The sequence below is a fragment of the Pecten maximus genome, unplaced genomic scaffold, assembly GCF_902652985.1.
Source record: "Pecten maximus unplaced genomic scaffold, xPecMax1.1, whole genome shotgun sequence".
NCBI lineage: Eukaryota > Metazoa > Mollusca > Bivalvia > Pectinida > Pectinidae > Pecten > Pecten maximus.
In genome coordinates, this window is record NW_022980658.1 from 14,109 (window position 1) to 36,359 (window position 22,251).

The 22,251-nt window shown below is 38.6% G+C and overlaps 2 protein-coding genes across 2 annotated transcripts in view; both read left to right on the forward strand.

Annotated features, from left to right (window-relative positions):
• The window catches only part of LOC117319610, a gene marked incomplete at its 3' end in the record, with an annotated part of 31,966 nt that extends 9,750 nt beyond the window's left edge, over window positions 1-22,216 (forward strand). The window contains exons 3-4 of the mRNA XM_033874380.1: window positions 20,658-20,754; window positions 22,142-22,216. Of these exons, the coding sequence (XP_033730271.1) occupies window positions 20,658-20,754; window positions 22,142-22,216 (172 nt within the window). The remainder of the gene's footprint in view (window positions 1-20,657; window positions 20,755-22,141) is intronic.
• Window positions 12,269-18,598, forward strand: LOC117319611. Its single transcript, XM_033874381.1, has 3 exons — window positions 12,269-12,396; window positions 16,823-16,979; window positions 17,294-18,598. Exons 1-3 carry the CDS (start codon window positions 12,293-12,295, stop codon window positions 17,480-17,482), a joined length of 450 nt encoding a protein of 149 aa, XP_033730272.1. The 5' UTR covers window positions 12,269-12,292; the 3' UTR covers window positions 17,483-18,598.
• Window positions 22,217-22,251: the final 35 nt, after the last annotated feature.

Genomic DNA, 22,251 nt, shown 5'->3' on the forward strand with positions numbered 1-22,251 from the left:
GTTAAAAAAAACATGGGCGGGAAAAAATGAAAAAAAAAAAAAAATCTAAAGTTTTTTTTTTCCCCAAATTAAAAAAAATAAAAAAAAGCAGGGAAAAAAGGGTTTTTTTTATCAATTTACAAAAAACCCAAAAGGGGAAAGGAATTTTGGCTTTGGAAAAAAACTTATAAAAGATGGTTCTCAAGGCCCCAAATTAAAAAAAAATTTTAAAATTTTTTAAAATGGTTTTTTTTTCAAATTTAACGAAAGGGGTTTTTTTTGGTTTTTGGGGGATGGGTTAAGGTAATTTCAAAAAAGAAACAATTTGGCCCACCCTTTTTTTAAAAAAATCCACCAAAATTAAAAAAACCCCAAACCCCCAACTTTTAAAATTAAATTTGGGGGAATTTTAAAAAAATAACCCCCTTTTTTAAGGGGGACGGCCTTTTCAAAATTGGAAAATTCTGGGGCCTTTTGGGAAAAACCTTAAAAATTAAAAACCCAAAAAAAAAACCCCTTTAAAAGAAAAAGGTTTGGGTTTTTGGGGAAAATCAAAAGGGCGGGGAACCAAAAATTTATTTAGAAATTCCCCCCTTTTAAAAAAAAAGGTTTTTTTGCCAAAATTTAAAAAAATTAAATTTTCCAAAATTGGGTTTTTTTTCCCCAAAATTCAAAAATTTTTGGTCAAAAAAAAGGGGCAAAATTTTGGGTTAAAATTTCAATTTTAAACAAAAAATTTTTTTCTGAAAAAATAAAAACAAAACGATTAAGTTTATTTCTTTTGGGCTGGCCCGGCCCTTTTCCTTTTGGGGAGGGATTTTAAAATTTTTAAAAAAGGGGGGGGGTTGGGCCCCCGGGGGGGAGGGGTCAAAAGGGGGCCCAAAAAGGGTTTTTTGGAAAAAAATTAAGTTTTTGGATATAAAATAAATTGGTGTGGGTTTGCAATTTCCCCCAGGGGGGTTTTACCCAAAGGTTTAATTTTTTTCTGGATTTTTTTTGGCCCCTATTTGGTAAAAAACCAAATTTTTTGGGTTTGCATGGTTATGGGGGTTTGGGGTTTTAAAAAAATTTTTCAAAGTTTGGGGTTTAAACCCCCGGGGGGTGAAGGATGGGACCAAAAGAGGTTTAATTTGCCAAAAAATTTGGGCATTTTTAAAAATAAAAATAAAAACCAAAGGAAAATGTACCCCTATAAAAAAGCTTTTGATTTATTTACATAAAAAATACCAGCGGGCCCAAAAAAAAACTTTAAACACCTTTTTTGGGTTTTAATCTCTTAAAATAGGTGAGGAATTTTCAGGCCCCCTGGGGGCCCCCTGTTTTTTTTGTGAAAAAATTTCAATTCCCCCCTCCATAATCTTTCTGGGAAAAACCCAAAAGATGAAAAAACAAATCCTGATTTTTAAAAATAGGGCCCCGGGTTTTTTTCCCCCCCACCCCAAAAAGGGGCTAAAACCAAAACATTGGGAATGATTTTCAAATATGAAAGGTTTTTTTCAAATTTTTGCATGTAAAAAAGTTTTATATTTTTTATTTTCAGTATTTAGTACTAGGCAAATATTTTTTAAATTTTTTTGGGAAAATTAAAAAAAAACCAAATTAACCCAAAACACATTTTTTTGTTAAATTGCATTTTGGGTTTTATTAAAAAAAATTTTTTTTTTTTGGGAAATTTTTTTTTAATTTGGGGGTAAAGGTTTCCCCAAAAAAAAGCGGACTTTTTTAAAAAAAAAATTAATAAAAAATTTTTTAAAAACCGGGCAATCAATTTTGATATTATTCTAAGACCCAAAAAAGAAAAGGAAAAAAAAACAATTTTTTTTACAAGATATTGGAAAAAAGGAAATTGAAAACTTTCAACAAAAAAAAAAAAAAGCAAAACACTCCCCGGGTTTTTTCAAAATATCGTGTATTGTTATTTAAATTTTCGAAAAAGCGTATTTATATGTTTTTTGGGCCTTTCTAATACCCCGGGGGTATAAAAAAAAAAGTTTGTTTTTTTAAAAAAAAAAACATTAAAAAAACAAATTTGGAAACTACTTAAAAAAAAAAGTTTGGTTTAAAAAGTATAAAAGTAATGACTGTTTCCTAAGTAAAAATTTGATTTGAAAAAAATTTTTTAAAAAAAAAGTTTTTTCTTAAGTAAAAGGTTTGATTTTAAAAAGAAAGGGTTTAAAATATTTTAGAAGAGGTTTGAAACTTTAAGGGTGGTTTAAAAAAAAAAATTGTTAAAATCGGAAAAAGTTAAACCCTTTTTATTTTTTTCAGGGGGCCCGTGAAAAAACCCTTTTGTTTTCCCGGTTGGGGGGACAAAATTAAGTGGAAATGTTTGTCATGTTGATTTTCAGTTTAATTTGTATTGGCTTTATTTCAAATATTTTCCCCTTTTTAAAACTCACTTTAAAGCCCCTACAGGGGACTTTCCGTACTTGATTTTAAGATGTTTGGGGAAAAAAAAAATTTTAAGTTAATTTTGCTTGTTTTAAAACCCGTATATTAAATTTTAAAAAATGGGGGGGGGTTTTCAAATTATTTAGCAAATTTTCAGAAAAAAGATGATGGGATAAAAAAAAAAAATGGGAGTTTTTTGCCCCAGGGTTTTTTTTTTTAAAATGTTTTTTTTTAAAAACTTTTATTTTTTGAATTTTTGTAATGAAAAAAAAATAGGGGTTAAACCCAAAAAAAATCTATAAATTTAAATTTTTATATTTGGGAAAATCAAAAGTTTTTTGGGGGTTTTTAAAATCTTTTTCTTGGAAAAATGGTTTTTTATGCATTTTGGGGGGATTTTTCATCCAAACCCTTTCGGGATTAAAAACCTACGGTGGATTCTATAAAATTTATTACTATAAATAAAATGAACTTTTTTTAGAAAAAGAAGTAAGGAATAATTTTTGCTGTTGGGGCGTTTTCTCAAAAAAACAATTTCAAAAAAAGTTTGGGGTTTTAAAAATTTAGGGTCTAATAAATGAAATACACTTGTACAAATTTTCCCTTTTGATTTTTTTTTCAATTTAAAAAGGGAAAAAAATTTAAAAAAATAAAAAAAAATTTTTGTTTCAGTTTTGCCCCAAAATTTAAAAAGGGATGTTCTTTTTTACAATTTACATTTTCGGGAAAGGTAAAACGTTTCCAAAAACATTTTAAAAAAAACGTCCACAAAAATTTTTCAAATTGCATTTCCCCTAACATTTTTGTAGGGTTTTTTTCAATTGTTTTTTTGCTGTTTAAATTTTATAAACCTTTTATCACAAAAAAAAAAAAACTGATTCGGGAAAAAATTTAGTTTTAAATAACAAAAAGAAAAAATCTTTGAGAGCTCTGAAAAAGTCAAAAATTTTTTTGTTTTTTTTTTGGGGGGCCACGGCACTTCAGGCCAAATTAAAGTTGAAAAAATAAAAAAATATATTAAATTTTAAATCTTTTTACCCGGGCAGAGGCAAAAAAGGGGCACGGCCCCAATTTAAATCTGAGAAAAAAAAAAACCCTTTTATTTCATTTTAAAAAATTTTTAGTGATTTTTCAAATGAAAAAAAGGGTTTTTAACAACAGGCTTCAAAAAAATGGAACCCTTTTTAAAAACAATTTACCCCTAAAATCCACAAAAAAAAACCTTTTTTTGTGTTTAAGCTTTAAAATTTCCCAAAAAAAACGACAAAATCATTTTGGGGCCGGGGCTTGAAGACAATATTATAGGGGCCCTTGGGGGTATTTGTTATTTTTCTTTGTAAAGTGGGTACGATTTTGAAGGCTTTGGGTTTAAAAAATTCATCTTTACAAAGAACTGTTAAATTCCCTTAAAAAGTTTTCGGAAGGTTTTTGTAGCGAACCCTCCCAAAAAGTCCAAAAAATATTTTCCCCAAAATTGGTTTAAAGCCGTAGGACGGGGTGGCTTTTGTATAAAAATGCAGGGGAGGGCCCTTTATTTTTTATTGATTAAATTAAAAGTTTAAATTTTAAGGGATTATATGCTCGATTAAAATAAAAACTGTATAAATTTAATGTTTATTTCCCAAAATCTCACAGTTATGGGGAAGGTTTTGGTGTTTTCACTATCGCATTTTTTTTGGGCCCCACAAACCCCCTTACCCTTCCTCCGGGGCCCCGGGGGATTTGCGGGGTTGGGGGAAAAACAAAACGATTTAGGGAGCTTAGGACGAGTCCAAGGATCCATTTAGGGGTGTTGGTTTAGGCACGAGTGTAAAATTGAAGATAAACGAGGATTCGTTTTGGACATTACATATTGACCGACATTCCCATGTTAGGAAAAGCTTGGCGATATCTTTTTGTTGCGAAACCCTACACATGTCATTTTGATTTGAAAGTAAATTTAAAGAACAACCTAAACCCCCCTACGTGCAAATTACTATTGCCCATGATTGGCTAAATCTGTAGACACATCGCAAGTGCTACACAAACTTTGACCGACACGGTAACGTCCGTACGCAGATTTTAATTATTAAAATAATATACATTTTGTTGACATTTTCGTTTTCAGACACCTGTATTTTGTCCTTTTGTTTATGCTTTTTCACATTCCATAATTTGTGCATTAATGGTTCCTTCGACAATAACCAATACAATTATTGAATATGCCTATGAAAAAATGTCCCCAAATGGTCGCGGGCAAAACTGATGTTTTTCATTTTGAAACTTTTGTAATATTTTTATTTCTTACCATATCATCATATAACTATCTTTAGTATTTATTCAAGTTACATTTAAAAACAAAATACAACATACATGCCAAAATATATTTTATTTTCATCACAAATTATCATCAAAGTTCCATGGTACTGATTTGCTGAATAACTGAGAACGACCCAACTACTTTTTTGACCATTGAAAGAAAATATAATTTTTTTTCTTTAGATTTAAAAACTGCTATTTAAACAAAATAATATGTGATATATTATCTGTTAGGTACAGGGAAAGACTTTAAAGCAAGGGCAGTAAACCTCAACAGAATAAATCAGCAAGGTTCTAACCAGGAAGGAGAGAGAGAAAAAGCGAGAATACTGGAGACAGAAAAAGGCTGAATCAAGATCAAGACATTCCAGCCAAAAAAGGAGGAGAGTAAAGGAAAAAGATAGAGAGTATCGAAGAACATTGAAAGAAAGAAAAGCAAATATGACCGAGGAAACAAGACGATGTAAACCAAAAAGTAAAAGGACAGAAACACAGAGAAAGCTGCAATTTCTGGACAAGTCTTCAGCTGTCTTGCAAAACATCATCCATGATGTCAAGGCATTAAAAAGAAAGTTTATAAGAAAAATGTCTTTCTTGAAGAAGTACAGACTCAACAATACATTGTCAAAATACATTGGGATCAGGGAATCAGTTATTAGCAAGGGCTCCAAAATCCAAGAAGATTCTCAAAGAAAGCGAAGGAAGGATGCCACGAGTGAGGATGTACAGAAATTGATTGGAGACTTTTTTGAAAGGCCAGATGTCTCAACAAATCTTCCGTCAGCAAAGAGAGTTTAACAGGACAATTTGGAAAGGAAAGTGCTGGACAAGCCCATAACCACAGTGTGTGCAGATTTCAAAGAAAACCACCCCAATGTTTCTGTCAGTAATGAGTATGTCAACTTTCAAAAGGAACAAGCCAAATAACATTGAGTCAACTAGAAAGCAACACTTGTTTGTTGCTGCATGTCAGCAAGACCTATTCTCAAAATTACGAAAGAAAATTCCTGAAGGCTATGTATTGCTGAATATGGATTTTTCAGAGAACTTTGCATGTATATCTCAAAATGAAATACAAAGTGCTCACTGGTGGCATGAACAAGTAACAATTCATCCAATTGTTGCCTTATACAGATGTTTGAAGGCAGGTTGTGATAAAACTGTAGTAGAATCACTAATCTTCATTTCAGAAAACAAACAACACGATGCACATGCTGTAATGAAATTTGTAAAAATAGCAAACAAGCATCTGACAGAGCAACAAGGACTTGTGATCAATAAGGAAATCTAAAATGTCTGATGGATGTTCTGCTCAATATAAGTCAAGACAACCATTAACTGATTTGTCATACGGTATCTTGGATTTTGGGTTCCCATCCGAAAGACATTTCTATGGTTCTCGTCACGGAAAAGGCCCTTCTGATGGGGCAGGAGCTGCTGTGAAAAGCTTTGTAAGAAGAGGTGTCCTTGGTCAGAAAGCAGTCGTAAACAATGCACAGGATTTTTTCAACTATGCTCAAAAACTTGAAAAAGATGAAGAACATTCCAAAAGAACATTGTTCCTTGTGGATGATATCGACAGAAACAGGCCAGATGAGAGCAAGAATATTCAGAAAACATTTTGTAAGAAGAAATACATGTAGCATAACGTGGAAAGAACAACGATTTTACAAGGTAATGTACAGAAAATAGTTATGTTGAAAAAGAAAGCATGTAAAAACCTTTTGAAGGATGTATACATTCACAAGATAGGACAAATTTCAGTCAATTTGTAATTAGATGACAGAGAAATCATAAGACAGACCAGTTACCCTAATCAAATTGAGACAGATAACTTCGTAAGATAATCGTAATATTGACAAACGTCAATTACACTTTGAAACATTAAGATACATTTCTATGAGGACAATTTCTAGTAATCAGATATCAGATGAGTTTGTTCACAAAGGACGGACTGTTAGAGGATCACTTAATCACAGGAGATGGACCAGCATACTCCCTCAATTCCACAGGAGATGGACCAGCATACTCCCTCAGTTCCACAGGAGATGGACCAGCATACTCCCTCAGTTCCACAGGAGATGGACCAGCATACTCCCTCAGTTCCACAGGAGATGGACCAGCATACTCCCTCAGTTCCACAGGAGATGGACCAGCATACTCCCTCAGTTCCACAGGAGATGGACCAGCATACTCCCTCAGTTCCACAGGAGATGGACCAGCATACTCCCTCAGTTCCACAGGAGATGGACCAGCATACTCCCTCAGTTCCACAGGAGATGGACCAGCATACTCCCTCAGTTCCACAGGAGATGGACCAGCATACTCCCTCAGTTCCACAGGAGATGGACCAGCATACTCCCTCAGTTCCACAGGAGATGGACCAGCATACTCCCTCAGTTCCACAGGAGATGGACCAGCATACTCCCTCAGTTCCACAGGAGATGGACCAGCATACTCCCTCAGTTCCACAGGAGATGGACCAGCATACTCCCTCAGTTCCACAGGAGATGGACCAGCATACTCCCTCAGTTCCACAGGAGATGGACCAGCATACTCCCTCAGTTCCACAGGAGATGGACCAGCATACTCCCTCAGTTCCACAGGAGATGGACCAGCATACTCCCTCAGTTCCACAGGAGATGGACCAGCATACTCCCTCAGTTCCACAGGAGATGGACCAGCATACTCCCTCAGTTCCACAGGAGATGGACCAGCATACTCCCTCAGTTCCACAGGAGATGGACCAGCATACTCCCTCAGTTCCACAGGAGATGGACCAGCATACTCCCTCAGTTCCACAGGAGATGGACCAGCATACTCCCTCAGTTCCACAGGAGATGGACCAGCATACTCCCTCAGTTCCACAGGAGATGGACCAGCATACTCCCTCAGTTCCACAGGAGATGGACCAGCATACTCCCTCAGTTCCACAGGAGATGGACCAGCATACTCCCTCAGTTCCACAGGAGATGGACCAGCATACTCCCTCAGTTCCACAGGAGATGGACCAGCATACTCCCTCAGTTCCACAGGAGATGGACCAGCATACTCCCTCAGTTCCACAGGAGATGGACCAGCATACTCCCTCAGTTCCACAGGAGATGGACCAGCATACTCCCTCAGTTCCACAGGAGATGGACCAGCATACTCCCTCAGTTCCACAGGAGATGGACCAGCATACTCCCTCAGTTCCACAGGAGATGGACCAGCATACTCCCTCAGTTCCACAGGAGATGGACCAGCATACTCCCTCAGTTCCACAGGAGATGGACCAGCATACTCCCTCAGTTCCACAGGAGATGGACCAGCATACTCCCTCAGTTCCACAGGAGATGGACCAGCATACTCCCTCAGTTCCACAGGAGATGGACCAGCATACTCCCTCAGTTCCACAGGAGATGGACCAGCATACTCCCTCAGTTCCACAGGAGATGGACCAGCATACTCCCTCAGTTCCACAGGAGATGGACCAGCATACTCTCTCAGTTCCACAGGAGATGGACCAGCATACTCTCTCAGTTCCACAGGAGATGGACCAGCATACTCCCTCAGTTCCACAGGAGATGGACCAGCATACTCCCTCAGTTCCACAGGAGATGGACCAGCATACTCCCTCAGTTCCACAGGAGATGGACCAGCATACTCCCTCAGTTCCACAGGAGATGGACCAGCATACTCCCTCAGTTCCACAGGAGATGGACCAGCATACTCCCTCAGTTCCACAGGAGATGGACCAGCATACTCTCTCAGTTCCACAGGAGATGGACCAGCATACTCCCTCAGTTCCACAGGAGATGGACCAGCATACTCCCTCAGTTCCACAGGAGATGGACCAGCATACTCCCTCAGTTCCACAGGAGATGGACCAGCATACTCCCTCAGTTCCACAGGAGATGGACCAGCATACTCCCTCAGTTCCACAGGAGATGGACCAGCATACTCCCTCAGTTCCACAGGAGATGGACAAGCGTACTCCCTCAGTTCCACAGGAGATGGACCAGCATACTCCCTCAGTTCCACAGGAGATGGACCAGCATACTCCCTCAGTTCCACAGGAGATGGACCAGCATACTCCCTCAGTTCCACAGGAGATGGACCAGCATACTCCCTCAGTTCCACAGGAGATGGACCAGCATACTCCCTCAGTTCCACAGGAGATGGACCAGCATACTCCCTCAGTTCCACAGGAGATGGACCAGCATACTCCCTCAAGTTCCACAGGAGATGGACCAGCATACTCCCTCAGTTCCACAGGAGATGGACCAGCATACTCCCTCAGTTCCACAGGAGATGGACCAGCATACTCCCTCAGTTCCACAGGAGATGGACCAGCATACCTCAGTCCAGGAGATGGACCAGCATACTCTCTCAGTTCCACAGGAGATGGACCAGCATACTCCCTCAGTTCCACAGGAGATGGACCAGCATACTCCCTCAGTTCCACAGGAGATGGACCAGCATACTCCCTCAGTTCCACAGGAGATGGACCAGCATACTCCCTCAGTTCCACAGGAGATGGACCAGCATACTCCCTCAGTTCCACAGGAGATGGACCAGCATACTCCCTCAGTTCCACAGGAGATGGACCAGCATACTCCCTCAGTTCCACAGGAGATGGACCAGCATACTCCCTCAGTTCCACAGGAGATGGACCAGCATACTCCCTCAGTTCCACAGGAGATGGACCAGCATACTCCCTCAGTCCTACAGGAGATGGACCAGCATACTCTCTCAGTTCCACAGGAGATGGACCAGCATACTCCCTCAGTTCCACAGGAGATGGACCAGCATACTCCCTCAGTTCCACAGGAGATGGACCAGCATACTCCCTCAGTTCCACAGGAGATGGACCAGCATACTCCCTCAGTTCCACAGGAGATGGACCAGCATACTCCCTCAGTTCCACAGGAGATGGACCAGCATACTCCCTCAGTTCCACAGGAGATGGACCAGCATACTCCCTCAGTTCCACAGGAGATGGACCAGCATACTCCCTCAGTTCCACAGGAGATGGACCAGCATACTCCCTCAGTTCCACAGGAGATGGACCAGCATACTCCTCAGTTCCACAGGAGATGGACCAGCATACTCCCTCAGTTCCACAGGAGATGGACCAGCATACTCCCTCAGTTCCACAGGAGATGGACCAGCATACTCCCTCAGTTCCACAGGAGATGGACCAGCATACTCCCTCAATTCCACAGGAGATGGACCAGCATACTCCCTCAGTTCCACAGGAGATGGACCAGCATACTCCCTCAGTTCCACAGGAGATGGACCAGCATACTCCCTCAGTTCCACAGGAGATGGACCAGCATACTCCCTCAGTTCCACAGGAGATGGACCAGCATACTCCCTCAGTTCCACAGGAGATGGACCAGCATACTCCCTCAGTTCCACAGGAGATGGACCAGCATACTCCCTCAGTTCCACAGGAGATGGACCAGCATACTCCCTCAGTTCCACAGGAGATGGACCAGCATACTCCCTCAGTTCCACAGGAGATGGACCAGCATACTCCCTCAGTTCCACAGGAGATGGACCAGCATACTCCCTCAGTTCCACAGGAGATGGACCAGCATACTCCCTCAGTTCCACAGGAGATGGACCAGCATACTCCCTCAGTTCCACAGGAGATGGACCAGCATACTCCCTCAGTTCCACAGGAGATGGACCAGCATACTCCCTCAGTTCCACAGGAGATGGACCAGCATACTCCCTCAGTTCCACAGGAGATGGACCAGCATACTCCCTCAGTTCCACAGGAGATGGACCAGCATACTCCCTCAGTTCCACAGGAGATGGACCAGCATACTCCCTCAGTTCCACAGGAGATGGACCAGCATACTCCCTCAGTTCCACAGGAGATGGACCAGCATACTCCCTCAGTTCCACAGGAGATGGACCAGCATACTCCCTCAGTTCCACAGGAGATGGACCAGCATACTCCCTCAGTTCCACAGGAGATGGACCAGCATACTCCCTCAGTTCCACAGGAGATGGACCAGCATACTCCCTCAGTTCCACAGGAGATGGACCAGCATACTCCCTCAGTTCCACAGGAGATGGACCAGCATACTCCCTCAGTTCCACAGGAGATGGACCAGCATACTCCCTCAGTTCCACAGGAGATGGACCAGCATACTCCCTCAGTTCCACAGGAGATGGACCAGCATACTCCCTCAGTTCCACAGGAGATGGACCAGCATACTCCCTCAGTTCCACAGGAGATGGACCAGCATACTCCCTCAGTTCCACAGGAGATGGACCAGCATACTCCCTCAGTTCCACAGGAGATGGACCAGCATACTCCCTCAGTTCCACAGGAGATGGACCAGCATACTCCCTCAGTTCCACAGGAGATGGACCAGCATACTCCCTCAGTTCCACAGGAGATGGACCAGCATACTCCCTCAATTCCACAGGAGATGGACCAGCATACTCCCTCAGTTCCACAGGAGATGGACCAGCATACTCCCTCAGTTCCACAGGAGATGGACCAGCATACTCCCTCAGTTCCACAGGAGATGGACCAGCATACTCCCTCAGTTCCACAGGAGATGGACCAGCATACTCCCTCAGTTCCACAGGAGATGGACCAGCATACTCCCTCAGTTCCACAGGAGATGGACCAGCATACTCCCTCAGTTCCACAGGAGATGGACCAGCATACTCCCTCAGTTCCACAGGAGATGGACCAGCATACTCCCTCAGTTCCACAGGAGATGGACCAGCATACTCCCTCAGTTCCACAGGAGATGGACCAGCATACTCCCTCAATTCCACAGGAGATGGACCAGCATACTCCCTCAGTTCCTACAGGAGATGGACCAGCATACTCCCTCAGTTCCACAGGAGATGGACCAGCATACTCCCTCAATTCCACAGGAGATGGACCAGCATACTCCCTCAGTTCCACAGGAGATGGACCAGCATACTCTCTCAGTTCCACAGGAGATGGACCAGCATACTCCCCTCAGTTCCACAGGAGATGGACCAGCATACTCCCTCAGTTCCACAGGAGATGGACCAGCATACTCCCTCAGTTCCACAGGAGATGGACCAGCATACTCTCCTCAGTTCCCACAGGAGATGGACCAGCATACTCCCTCAATTCCACAGGAGATGGACCAGCATACTCCCTCAGTTCCACAGGAGATGGACCAGCATACTCTCTCAGTTCCACAGGAGATGGACCAGCATACTCCTCTCAGTTCCACAGGAGATGGACCAGCATACTCTCTCAGTTCCACAGGAGATGGACCAGCATACTCTCTCAGTTCCACAGGAGATGGACCAGCATACTCCCTCAGTTCCACAGGAGATGGACCAGCATACTCCCTCAGTTCCACAGGAGATGGACCAGCATACTCCCTCAATTCCACAGGAGATGGACCAGCATACTCCCTCAGTCCCACAGGAGATGGACCAGCATACTCCCTCAGTCCCACAGGAGATGGACCAGCATACTCTCTCAGTTCTACAGGAGATGGACCAGCATACTCCCTCAATTCCACAGGAGATGGACCAGCATACTCCCTCAGTTCCACAGGAGATGGACCAGCATACTCTCTCAGTTCTACAGGAGATGGACCAGCATACTCTCTCAGTCCCACAGGAGATGGACCAGCATACTCTCAGTTCTACAGGAGATGGACCAGCATACTCTCAGTTCTACAGGAGATGGACCAGCATACTCTCTCAGTTCTGCCTCAATGTGACAATGTATAATGACAGAAAATCACATAGCTTTTAAATTGTTTGTGAAATTATGAAGTATAGTGTTAAAGACAGAAAAAGGCGAATAGATTTAATTTAGGTATAACTGACAGTATTTCGAACTAAAGCTGTATGGAGCCTAATAAGATTGTTTATGCATGTGCATAACATTATTATACAGTATATAATCAATCCTTATAACTCCCAGTTATTGGTACTTTATGTTTCAACAATCTTTCAGTTATAAGTCAGGGCAATTCTTAAGAATTGCTCATGGCACATCAATTCTCCCTGCTGTTGTAAGTATTAGATGACCAATTAGAAATAGTTTTGTTAAATGTTTTCCTTAATTTGCTGTTATCTTTACATTGGAAGTTAAAAGAAATGATATTAGAACTAGAAATTGTTAGTTAACAATTTGACGGGCTTTTCACTTCTTAGCATAAATGACGTAAAGGCTTGGTATTTCCAAACATAAAAAACTATTTTAGAACACTTGATAGGTCATCCACATTCTAGTATTGAATTAATCTGGCATCTGAGATATAATGTTTCAACAAAGGAGTTGGACGAGGGGAGATAACTCGTGCAGCTGTATCAAGTTCCTAGGCCTCTTGCAATGATTGCGCAATCAAAAAACAATTCAAAATGGCATACAACTTGAACCGGAAGTGCTAAATAAAAACTGAAGGTAGCAAAATCATCAGAATGACATACTGCATTGATCTATGTAATAATATTCAAAAAATGAAACAGTTCAAAATTTTGTGACCTTTGACCCCATAGCTAACTTTTTTATTTGACCTCTGACCTGAAAACTTTTGGTGAGTAAAAGTTAGCGCCAGGCATTATCTACAAATAACATAATTACCTGACCTCAGTAAAATGAATGCTTTTTGAGTTTTGGCAATTTTAAACTTTTCAATACATGACGTCATGGCGGCCATGTTGGATTTCAAACCGACCCCAAGATAACAAGACTTGGTCAGTACCATATCTCATAGTCATTTTGTCAAAGTTTGTGTTGAATCGCACTGGTGGAATTTGAGAAGAAACTTAAAATGCGAGTTATAGGCATACATAAGATATAGAAATATTCAAAATGGCGTCTCGCGTTAACGACAAATGTTACCAAAGAACTAAGGACATCAAAATCATCAGAATGACATACTGCATTATACTTTGAAAGATTTTTTGAAAAAGATTGAAAAATGAAGATTTTCTTAAAATAGACATTTGACACCATAGCAAACTTTTTTTATTTGACCTCTGACCTGAAAACTTTTAGTAGCAAAAAGTTAGCTCCAGGAATTATCTACAAATAACATAATTACATGACCTGTGTAGAAGAATATTTTTTTTAGTTATGGCCATTTTAAACTTTTTAATATATGACGTCATGGTGGCCATATTGGATTTAGGACTGACCACATAACAAGACTTGGTCAGTACTATCTCCTTGTCATTTTGTCAAAGTTTGTGCTGAGTCGCACTGGTGGAATTTGAGAAGAAGTTTAAAATGTAAAACGATTTTTAATATAGAATATATAGGGAAATTTCCAAAATGGCATACTACATTAACCGGAAGTGCTATTAAGACACCGAAGGTATCAATATCATCGGAATGACATACTCTATTGATCTGTAGAAGAAGTTTTCAAAAATAGTAAAAAATGAAAAATTTCTAAAAATAGCATAACTTTGACCTCCAGCGATCTTTTTTATTTGACCTCTAACCTCAAAGCCATAATTATGTAAAAGTTGGCCCTAGATGAATCCAACATGAATATACCTTTGAATATTTTTGAATATTTTTAACCTCATACCATTTTTGAGTTGTGGCTATTTAAGCAAAATAAGCTTTGACATCATTGCGGCCATTTTGGATTTTTCGACCTATTTCATTTTTATTTCCTGCACCCCTTCAAATCATTCTATAATAAAGGCTGAAAAAGAAATCTGAATAACTTCAACCAGTTTGGCGTTACAGTTTCTACAAAATGAAATGCAGAAGAAGAATAATAAGAAGAAGAAACAGAACAAAAACAATAGGTCTTTTCACCACAAAGTGAAAAGCCCTAATTAATAAACATAAATCAAACTTCCCTTTCCCGAGATTAATTTATTCATAATTTGTAAATGTTTTGTTGACATTAGGTAAGTTTTCTTTTCTTTTTTTAAATGTTATTGTCCGAAATCCAAGATGGCTGCCATAGCCGCCATTTTGAAAACACATTTTAAACTTCTCACGTTTCACCAGTGCTATTGAGCTGAAACTTGCCTGAAATGATCCTGATATGATCCCGACCAAGCGTTCTTATTTTTCGGGTCGGTCCGAAATCCAAGATAGCCGCCGTGGCAGCCATCTTGAAAAACACATTTTAAACTTCTTCTCAAGTTCTATCAGTGCTATTGAGCTGAAACTTGCCTGAATTGATCCTGATATGATCCCGACCAAGTGTTGGTATTTTTCGGGTCGGTCCGAAATTGAAGATGGCCGCCGTGGCCGCCATCTTGAAAAACACATTTTAAACTTCTTCTCAAGTTCCACCAGTGCTATTGAGCTGAAACTTGCCTGAAATGATCCTGATATGATCCCGACCAAGTGTTGTTATTTATCCAGTCGGTCCGAAATCCAAGATGGCCGCAATGGCCGCCATCTTGAAAAACACATTTTAAACTTCTTCTCAAATTCCACCAGTGCTATTGAGCTGAAACTTGCCTGAAATGATCCTGATATGATCCCGACCAAGTGTTGTTATTTTTCCGTTCGGTCCGAAATCCAAGATGGCCGCCATCATGAAAAACACATTTTAAACTATTCTCAAGTTCCACCAGAGCTGTTGGGCTGAAACTTGCCTGAATTGATCCTGACCAAGTGTTGTTATTTTTCGGGTCGGTCCGAAATCCATGATGGCCGTCATAGCCGCCATCTTGAAAAACACATTTTAAACTTCTTCTCAAGTTCCACCAGTGCTGTTGTGCTGTAACTTGCCTGAAATGATCCTGATATGATCCTGACCAAGTGTTGTTATTTTTCGAGTTGGTCCGAAATCCAGGATGGCCACCGTGGCCGCCATCTTGAAAAACACATTTTAAACTTCTTCTCAAGTTCCACCAGTGCTGTTGGGCTGAAACTTGCCTGAAATGATCCTGAGATGATCCCGACCAAGTGTTGTTACTCTTTGGATTGGTCTGAAATCCAAGACGGCCGCTATCTTGAAAAACACATTTTAAACTTCTTCTCCTGTTCCATTGGTGCCATTGAGCTGGAAATGGTTGATGATGTCAAAGAAGGCAAGCCAACATAGTGTTGCTATTTTTTCGACCTCGTAAAAACTTGACATGGCAGCAATGGCGGCCATTTTGTAACATGATTGTGCAATCATGGTTTTCCTGAACAACACCTATTTCAAACTTCTTCTCCAATTCCACCAGTGGGATTCAGCTCTAACTTACCAGAAATGATCCTGAGATGGTCCTTACCAAGTGTTGTTATTTATTGGGTTGGTCAGAAATCCAAGATGGCCACCATGGCCAACAGTGCCACTATATACTTGCTACAGAGAATACATACTACAATAATATAAGGGTTTTAATTTAGAATCAGATGACCGTTAAGGCCCCTGGGCCTCTTGTTGCTTTTAAACCCTACATCTTAACCCTTGGGTTGATTACATCTGATTTTGTTGTGAATCATGATCGGGGGAGGGCAGTTTTATTTTTTTATAAATGAGGCCTTTGTGATCCCTGGGGCCAGTGGGGTGGTTGCTGAAATTTTGCTTTAAAACTCAACTCTTTCTCAAACTTTGAGTGGATTCCAACAAAGTTTGGTCTGAAACATCATTGGGGGAGACCAATCATATTTTATATGAATTAAGCTGGAGGGGCCCTGTGTGGCGTGGCACCTAAAGGGGAATTTGCTGTAATTTTGCTTTCTATATAATGATTCTATTGTCAGATGACCGTTCAGGGCCTTGTTTTGTTGTTGTTGTTGTTGTTGTTGAGTTTTCGACTGTTGCTTCTAAGAGATGCTCTGCAATGAGTAGTATTCTTAAATTTTTCAACATAGAATAGCACAGAAATTTATGAGGATAAGCATGAAAGTCTGCTGCAATGCACAGTAGTGAATCATCAGTAAATTATACAAGTATTGCAGTATTGTATGTGAATTTTAGAAAAACTCTTTGCACATAAATTGCAGAATTATAAATTTAATATTAACGAATTACATTGATAAATACAATGATGTTCTACAATATTATTATTAAAAACATGACGTGCACAACACAGTACTCTTACAATTTCACTACATGTATTTGACCAATTTGAAAATGATTAGCAGATTTATAGTCAACATGTTTTAAGTAAGACCATATGACTAGTATATACACAGATATATAATTGAATGGTGTTTTTCATATTTTCACAGGTGGACAACTGACCATTTGTTCTCTTTTATTCAAACACGAAAGGAAAGTGGCAGGAGGGACGTATCAGGCATGCTGTTGTGCATGATGATGTTGCTAGGGAGCTCAACCCCCCAGACATCATCATGCATGGATCAAGATCATTCTACATATTTAAGGGTAAGAAATAAAAGGTTTTTTATTTGTTTTAAGAAATAAAAGGGCAAATGCTGGAAAAATGGAGACATTTATATCATGTAAAAGTCAGAATTATTATACATTTATTTATATACCCCTGCTCAAGGAAACGTGCTAGTAAACTCTCAATACCATTCATTTACAAGTCCCTCAGATACTATATAAGTTTTCTAGCAAAATAGGAAAGCAGCAGGTCACCAATAACATAAGAAATAGGGTTTTAGTTATGAAATAAAATCATGTTGTGCAATATCAAAAGACATTGTTTCATTTAATCTGTTCTCTTTTTCTTCCAGACCTGTAGAAAATGTGACTTAAGTTTGTCCACATGCTCTACTCCAGATATAAATATTTTTCTCCCTCAACTGAGATCTCAGCAGACATCAACAGAGCACCCTGGGATCTGTCAGTTTATGTTACATGTAATTTTGAAACATTATGGAATATCCTCTGCATCCATCTGTAAATTAATTGTGCAAGTTTGATGCAAGTTTAAAAATGGTTTATACTTCAAATTTTGCTTGATAATTTGTTATTAATGCCCTTACATTAATCTGTTTTGTGAGGTCTTACAAAATAATGAAATAGAAAATAATAGTTTTCTCCTTTTGACATGCTTTTGATGCAACATTTTTGAAATTTTGTGGAAAGTTTTTGTGCATATTCAATTTGTTATGGTCCACTCAACTTTCACTTAAGAAGATATTAATGCCGTGATTAGTGCAAAGATTTATTTCACATAGACTAACATTTACTAAGAGCAGCTCATTCTTTTCACTTATGAGTCTGTAAAATTTGCCTGTTCAAAGTTTTCTTAATAAGGTGTAATATTATGACCAGGTAAAATTGTGTCACCATTATTCTTGTATTTCAAATGATGTAAAGTGCAAGTGGCATATAGCCATTGCTTTAGTACATCTGATGTTGTCTGCTAATTTGTTTCATCATCTGAGATCTAAGGAAAATAAGATGGCCGTCAATACACTTGAACATGAAGAAAAACATGATACAATTTTTGTAATTACATTTGTGTATTGTTATTATTTCATTTTAATAACCAATTTGTCAGATGAATTGAATACATAATGTAATCTAAATAGATTTTGGCGGTGTTTAGTTAACGGTACATGTACTGTAGTAGTATATAATGTAAAATTTATTTATTTGAATTTCCAATCATGACAATCAGATCTGGAGTGACTCATTAAAAACTGCAAATGTTATTATGAAACATAAATTAAAAATTGGACAATGTTTTGTGCTACAACTTTAAAAAAAAAATAGTTTTCAAATTCTTTCTTCCGTAAAGTTATATGTTAGATGTTCTACAATTGTCAGTGCCTTTGTTACTAACAAACTGGCACAACTGTTTGAATAAATGTGTTTTTTAGCTGACAATGATGGTTCGAGTTGTGATTTAAATAATGATGGTACGAGTTGTGATATTGAAATAGGTGGGATGTTCATATTTGAGCAATTTATGAAGTACAAGCTGGATCATGATGTAAATCCAATTAAGTCGACTTTCTCATCTGAAAAATATATAAGCTGTGAGGTAACTGACCCATAATACTAAAAGCACAGTATATTCTCTAGAAAGGTAATATTGATTTATATATAAAATACATAACAAGTAAATGAATCTTTTCTAAATTTTATACTGCTGATTTGTCAAACTGTTACGTTCAAGCGAGCTTCAAGCCTTTCAACATGTCAATCTGTCAAAAGTTACGTCCATACAAATAATCAAGATAAAATTATTAAATGTTTTGAAAATCTGTCGTCAACAAAAGCTTTGATACTTACTTCAATCATGCGAATATAAAGTTCTGTGAAAGTTTACAACATATACTGTTTATTCGGTGAAGTGATGCATTGAAAAATAGAAAACTGGTGCATAATAGTGTTACGTCCATCACACTTTTTAAAAGGGTTCAATAGGAATTTTGAAAGCAGCTACTCGAGAATAAAGAATAATTATACCCCCGCAATGAAGTTAGGGGGTATACTGGAATCAGGTTGTCTGCCCGTCCGTCCATCTGTCTGTCCGTCTGTCTGTAGACGCATTTTGTCCGGACAACTCCTCCTAAACCGATGGGCCAATTCCGATGAAACTTCACACAAATATTAATGATCATGTGTAGATGTGCATGCCACTTTTTTTTTCTCAAAATTATGGTTGCTATGGCAACTGGTCACTATAAACAGGTTTTCCGATAAGAACCATAACTTTAAGTTTGTCCGGACAACTCCTCCTAAACCGAAGAGCCGATTTCAATGAAACTTCACACAAATATAGAGGACCATGTGTAGAATTGCAGGCCACGTTATTTTTCACAAAACTATGGTTGCTATGGCAACTGGTCACTATAAATAGGTTTTACTGGGTTATCTTAGTTAGCCTATAATTAACAGTTCCAATTCACCATGCAGATTGCGGGGTTATTAGTCAGCCATCCTGGCGACAGTTCTAGTTTTCAATGGATTTTACTAAAATTCGGTATGTAGTTAGAGGACCCTTATGAAGCTTAGCTCTATGCAAAGATTTTGCCGAATTACCAGTTCTAATATAGTTATGCCCCTTTTTCTTTAAAAACGAGCAAAATTTTGTTCGGCTATGCATTCACTTAGTTCTTACCTAAACATAGAACATGTTTGATTTGGTTATAGTACCATAGATAGGCATCCTCACAAAGTATCCAAACCAATCATGAAAAAGCGGGGGGTTTATTTGTCACCCCCCCCCCCCCCCCCCCCTCGGTGACAGCTCTAGTTTTTAATAATGCTAGACCTCTATTCCCTGAAATGCTAAGAATGTTGTACATTTTTTTGGTTAAAATGGCAAAAAAAACATAATTTTAGTTGTCAATGTTGCATCCATCACATTTTCATGTCTGATCTTTGAAGTCCTTTTTTTCAAATCAAAGTGTTCCAGTTATCTTTTAATTGCTTTCAACATGTAGAAAAGACCCCCACCTTAATCAAAAGCCAAAAAATGAAGCATTTTATTGAAATTAAAAAAGGGAGCGTGATGCCCGTAATTATTTCCGTTTATCTGATCCATGCCCATATATATGTCTCGTCGGACAGCGTGACCGACAGCATGACCGTAGTTTTCTATCGGCGGTAAAATATTTGCATTTTCGATGTTACTAAGGGTAAAAAAATACATGTTTGCTAGGCCTAATTAACATCTTATAGTATAAATAAAAAAAAAACTTAGGCTGTGTACATCTTGGATTTTGTACATGTATACTGTAAGTAGACCAATTTGTGCTTCAGTTGATTTTTTTCAAAGTTTACAAGCAGCTATACTGATTATGAAGTACATTTTGTATATCAATAATCTTCCACAAACATTAAAGAAATAGGGAAAGAACTATACTCAGCTATTGGAAAGTTGACAGCAGATAAATGCATGTTTTCTTGAATATATATATAGAATAGGAATAACCAGATTAAGACATTTCATCTACAAATGTAGCTTTCTGACTGTAAAGTCCAATATTAGGTTTCTTGTTATATGACCTCAGACCTTGACGTTTCTCAGGGCCTTTGGCCCTTTGATTTATTTTGAGGTATTAAAAGTTTATGTCCATGGACAAACTTAGCAAAAAGTCTTAAGAGATTATGTAATAATTAATCTTTTTAAAATTGTAGCATGAAGAGATCGCGGATGCGTTGCCAGTTGCCAGAGAATGGCTTCAAAGAAAAATGGATACTCCATGATTTCAGAAAGAAATTTATGCAGACAAAGGTAAAATAATTAGTTATAATTAAAGGCACCTTATATACATTCAGTACAAATACAATATCACCTGGTCTGGTCCGAAGGAACTAATTAAAAAGCAATGGATATCACTCATATTTGACTGGTAGCATCCCTAGGTCATGGAGATTCAAAACGCTACAAATGTTGGGGCATCACTGAAAGTTAATTGCTGCAGATATATATGCAGAGTTGGTTGGAATTTTACAAGAAGTCAACTGATTCTAGGTGAAGGTTACTGGGTTAAAGGTCAAGGTCACTAGATTGTCACAAGACATGCCCTTGCTAGCTTGTCAGTGTTCTAGTTTGATTTGCCAAGTTGACTTCTTCAAAATTAGTATAAGTCATTTAGACAAGTTTACTAACATAAAGTGAACCTATATCCATATAGGGAAAAGACACTGTTGAGTAAATATCTAATTACATCAAATCTGTATCTGAAAGCCAGTATAGTTTACTTAGAAGCCATCAGGGATGTTCCAATCCGTCTTTTATTGACCAATAAAGTAGCCTTTTGTCTGTCATCGTGAGTCATCCCTTTGTATGTAGCCTAATATCAATCAGGTCTCGTCGGAGTTCAAAAATGGGAATTATTAGACAGAACTTGTAGTTAATTCCCTTTGTAATTATATTATTATTAGACTTTGTGAACATGATAACTTATAATAATCAACCAAGTTTGATGAAACTTTGTATAAGGCTTTATATCAATGTTCATGTTCAGACCATGAAAAGTGCTTAAATTTCAGATCAGTGCTAGAAAAGTCCAGGTATTTTCATTAACTCTCAAAAGTCCTTGAAATGTACTTGGATTTTCATCTATTGTCTTAGAGTTTACCAAGAGTGCTTGATTTTTTTTCTGTGTGGTTACAGAATTAAGAAAAATCGAGAAAACATTTTCATATTGATTTCTAAATGTATTTCAAAGTTTTATAGTAACCAGACATCCAATACAAGCGAAGTCTTTTGAGTGCTTTACAGAATAAGAATGGTAAAGTTCTTCTTATTTTAAGTAACAAGACATTAAAAAATACCCCAATTCCCTACAAGTTAGGACAAAACAAATGCACAGGGAAAATTGACATCGCTCGGAACAAAAAAAGTATGAGTTGGGCCCTGGATGACACTCCTACATGTAATTTGTATTGGATGTCAGGTGACTGATATCTGTAATTCTTGTTTTGATATTGATGTTCATCTCCTGAAAGGTGACAAGTTTTCGCAGAATTGTTTTAAGAAGAATAGTCATATAATGAGTGTGCTGGATTGAAATTAGATCAGTGAGACCTATATGTACTTTGACACTCATATGAAATAATGAGTTAGCAGGTTACAATCGCTTTAAGATTAATGATAATTCTTATCTCTCTCTCAGGCTAGATATGGAGGGCAAGGCTACAGTGCAAGTCCTTTGTCAGAGGGTCATGGACAATTCAGGAAAAGGCTGCAGGTACAACAGCAATAAAATTTTCTAAAGTAAGGAAG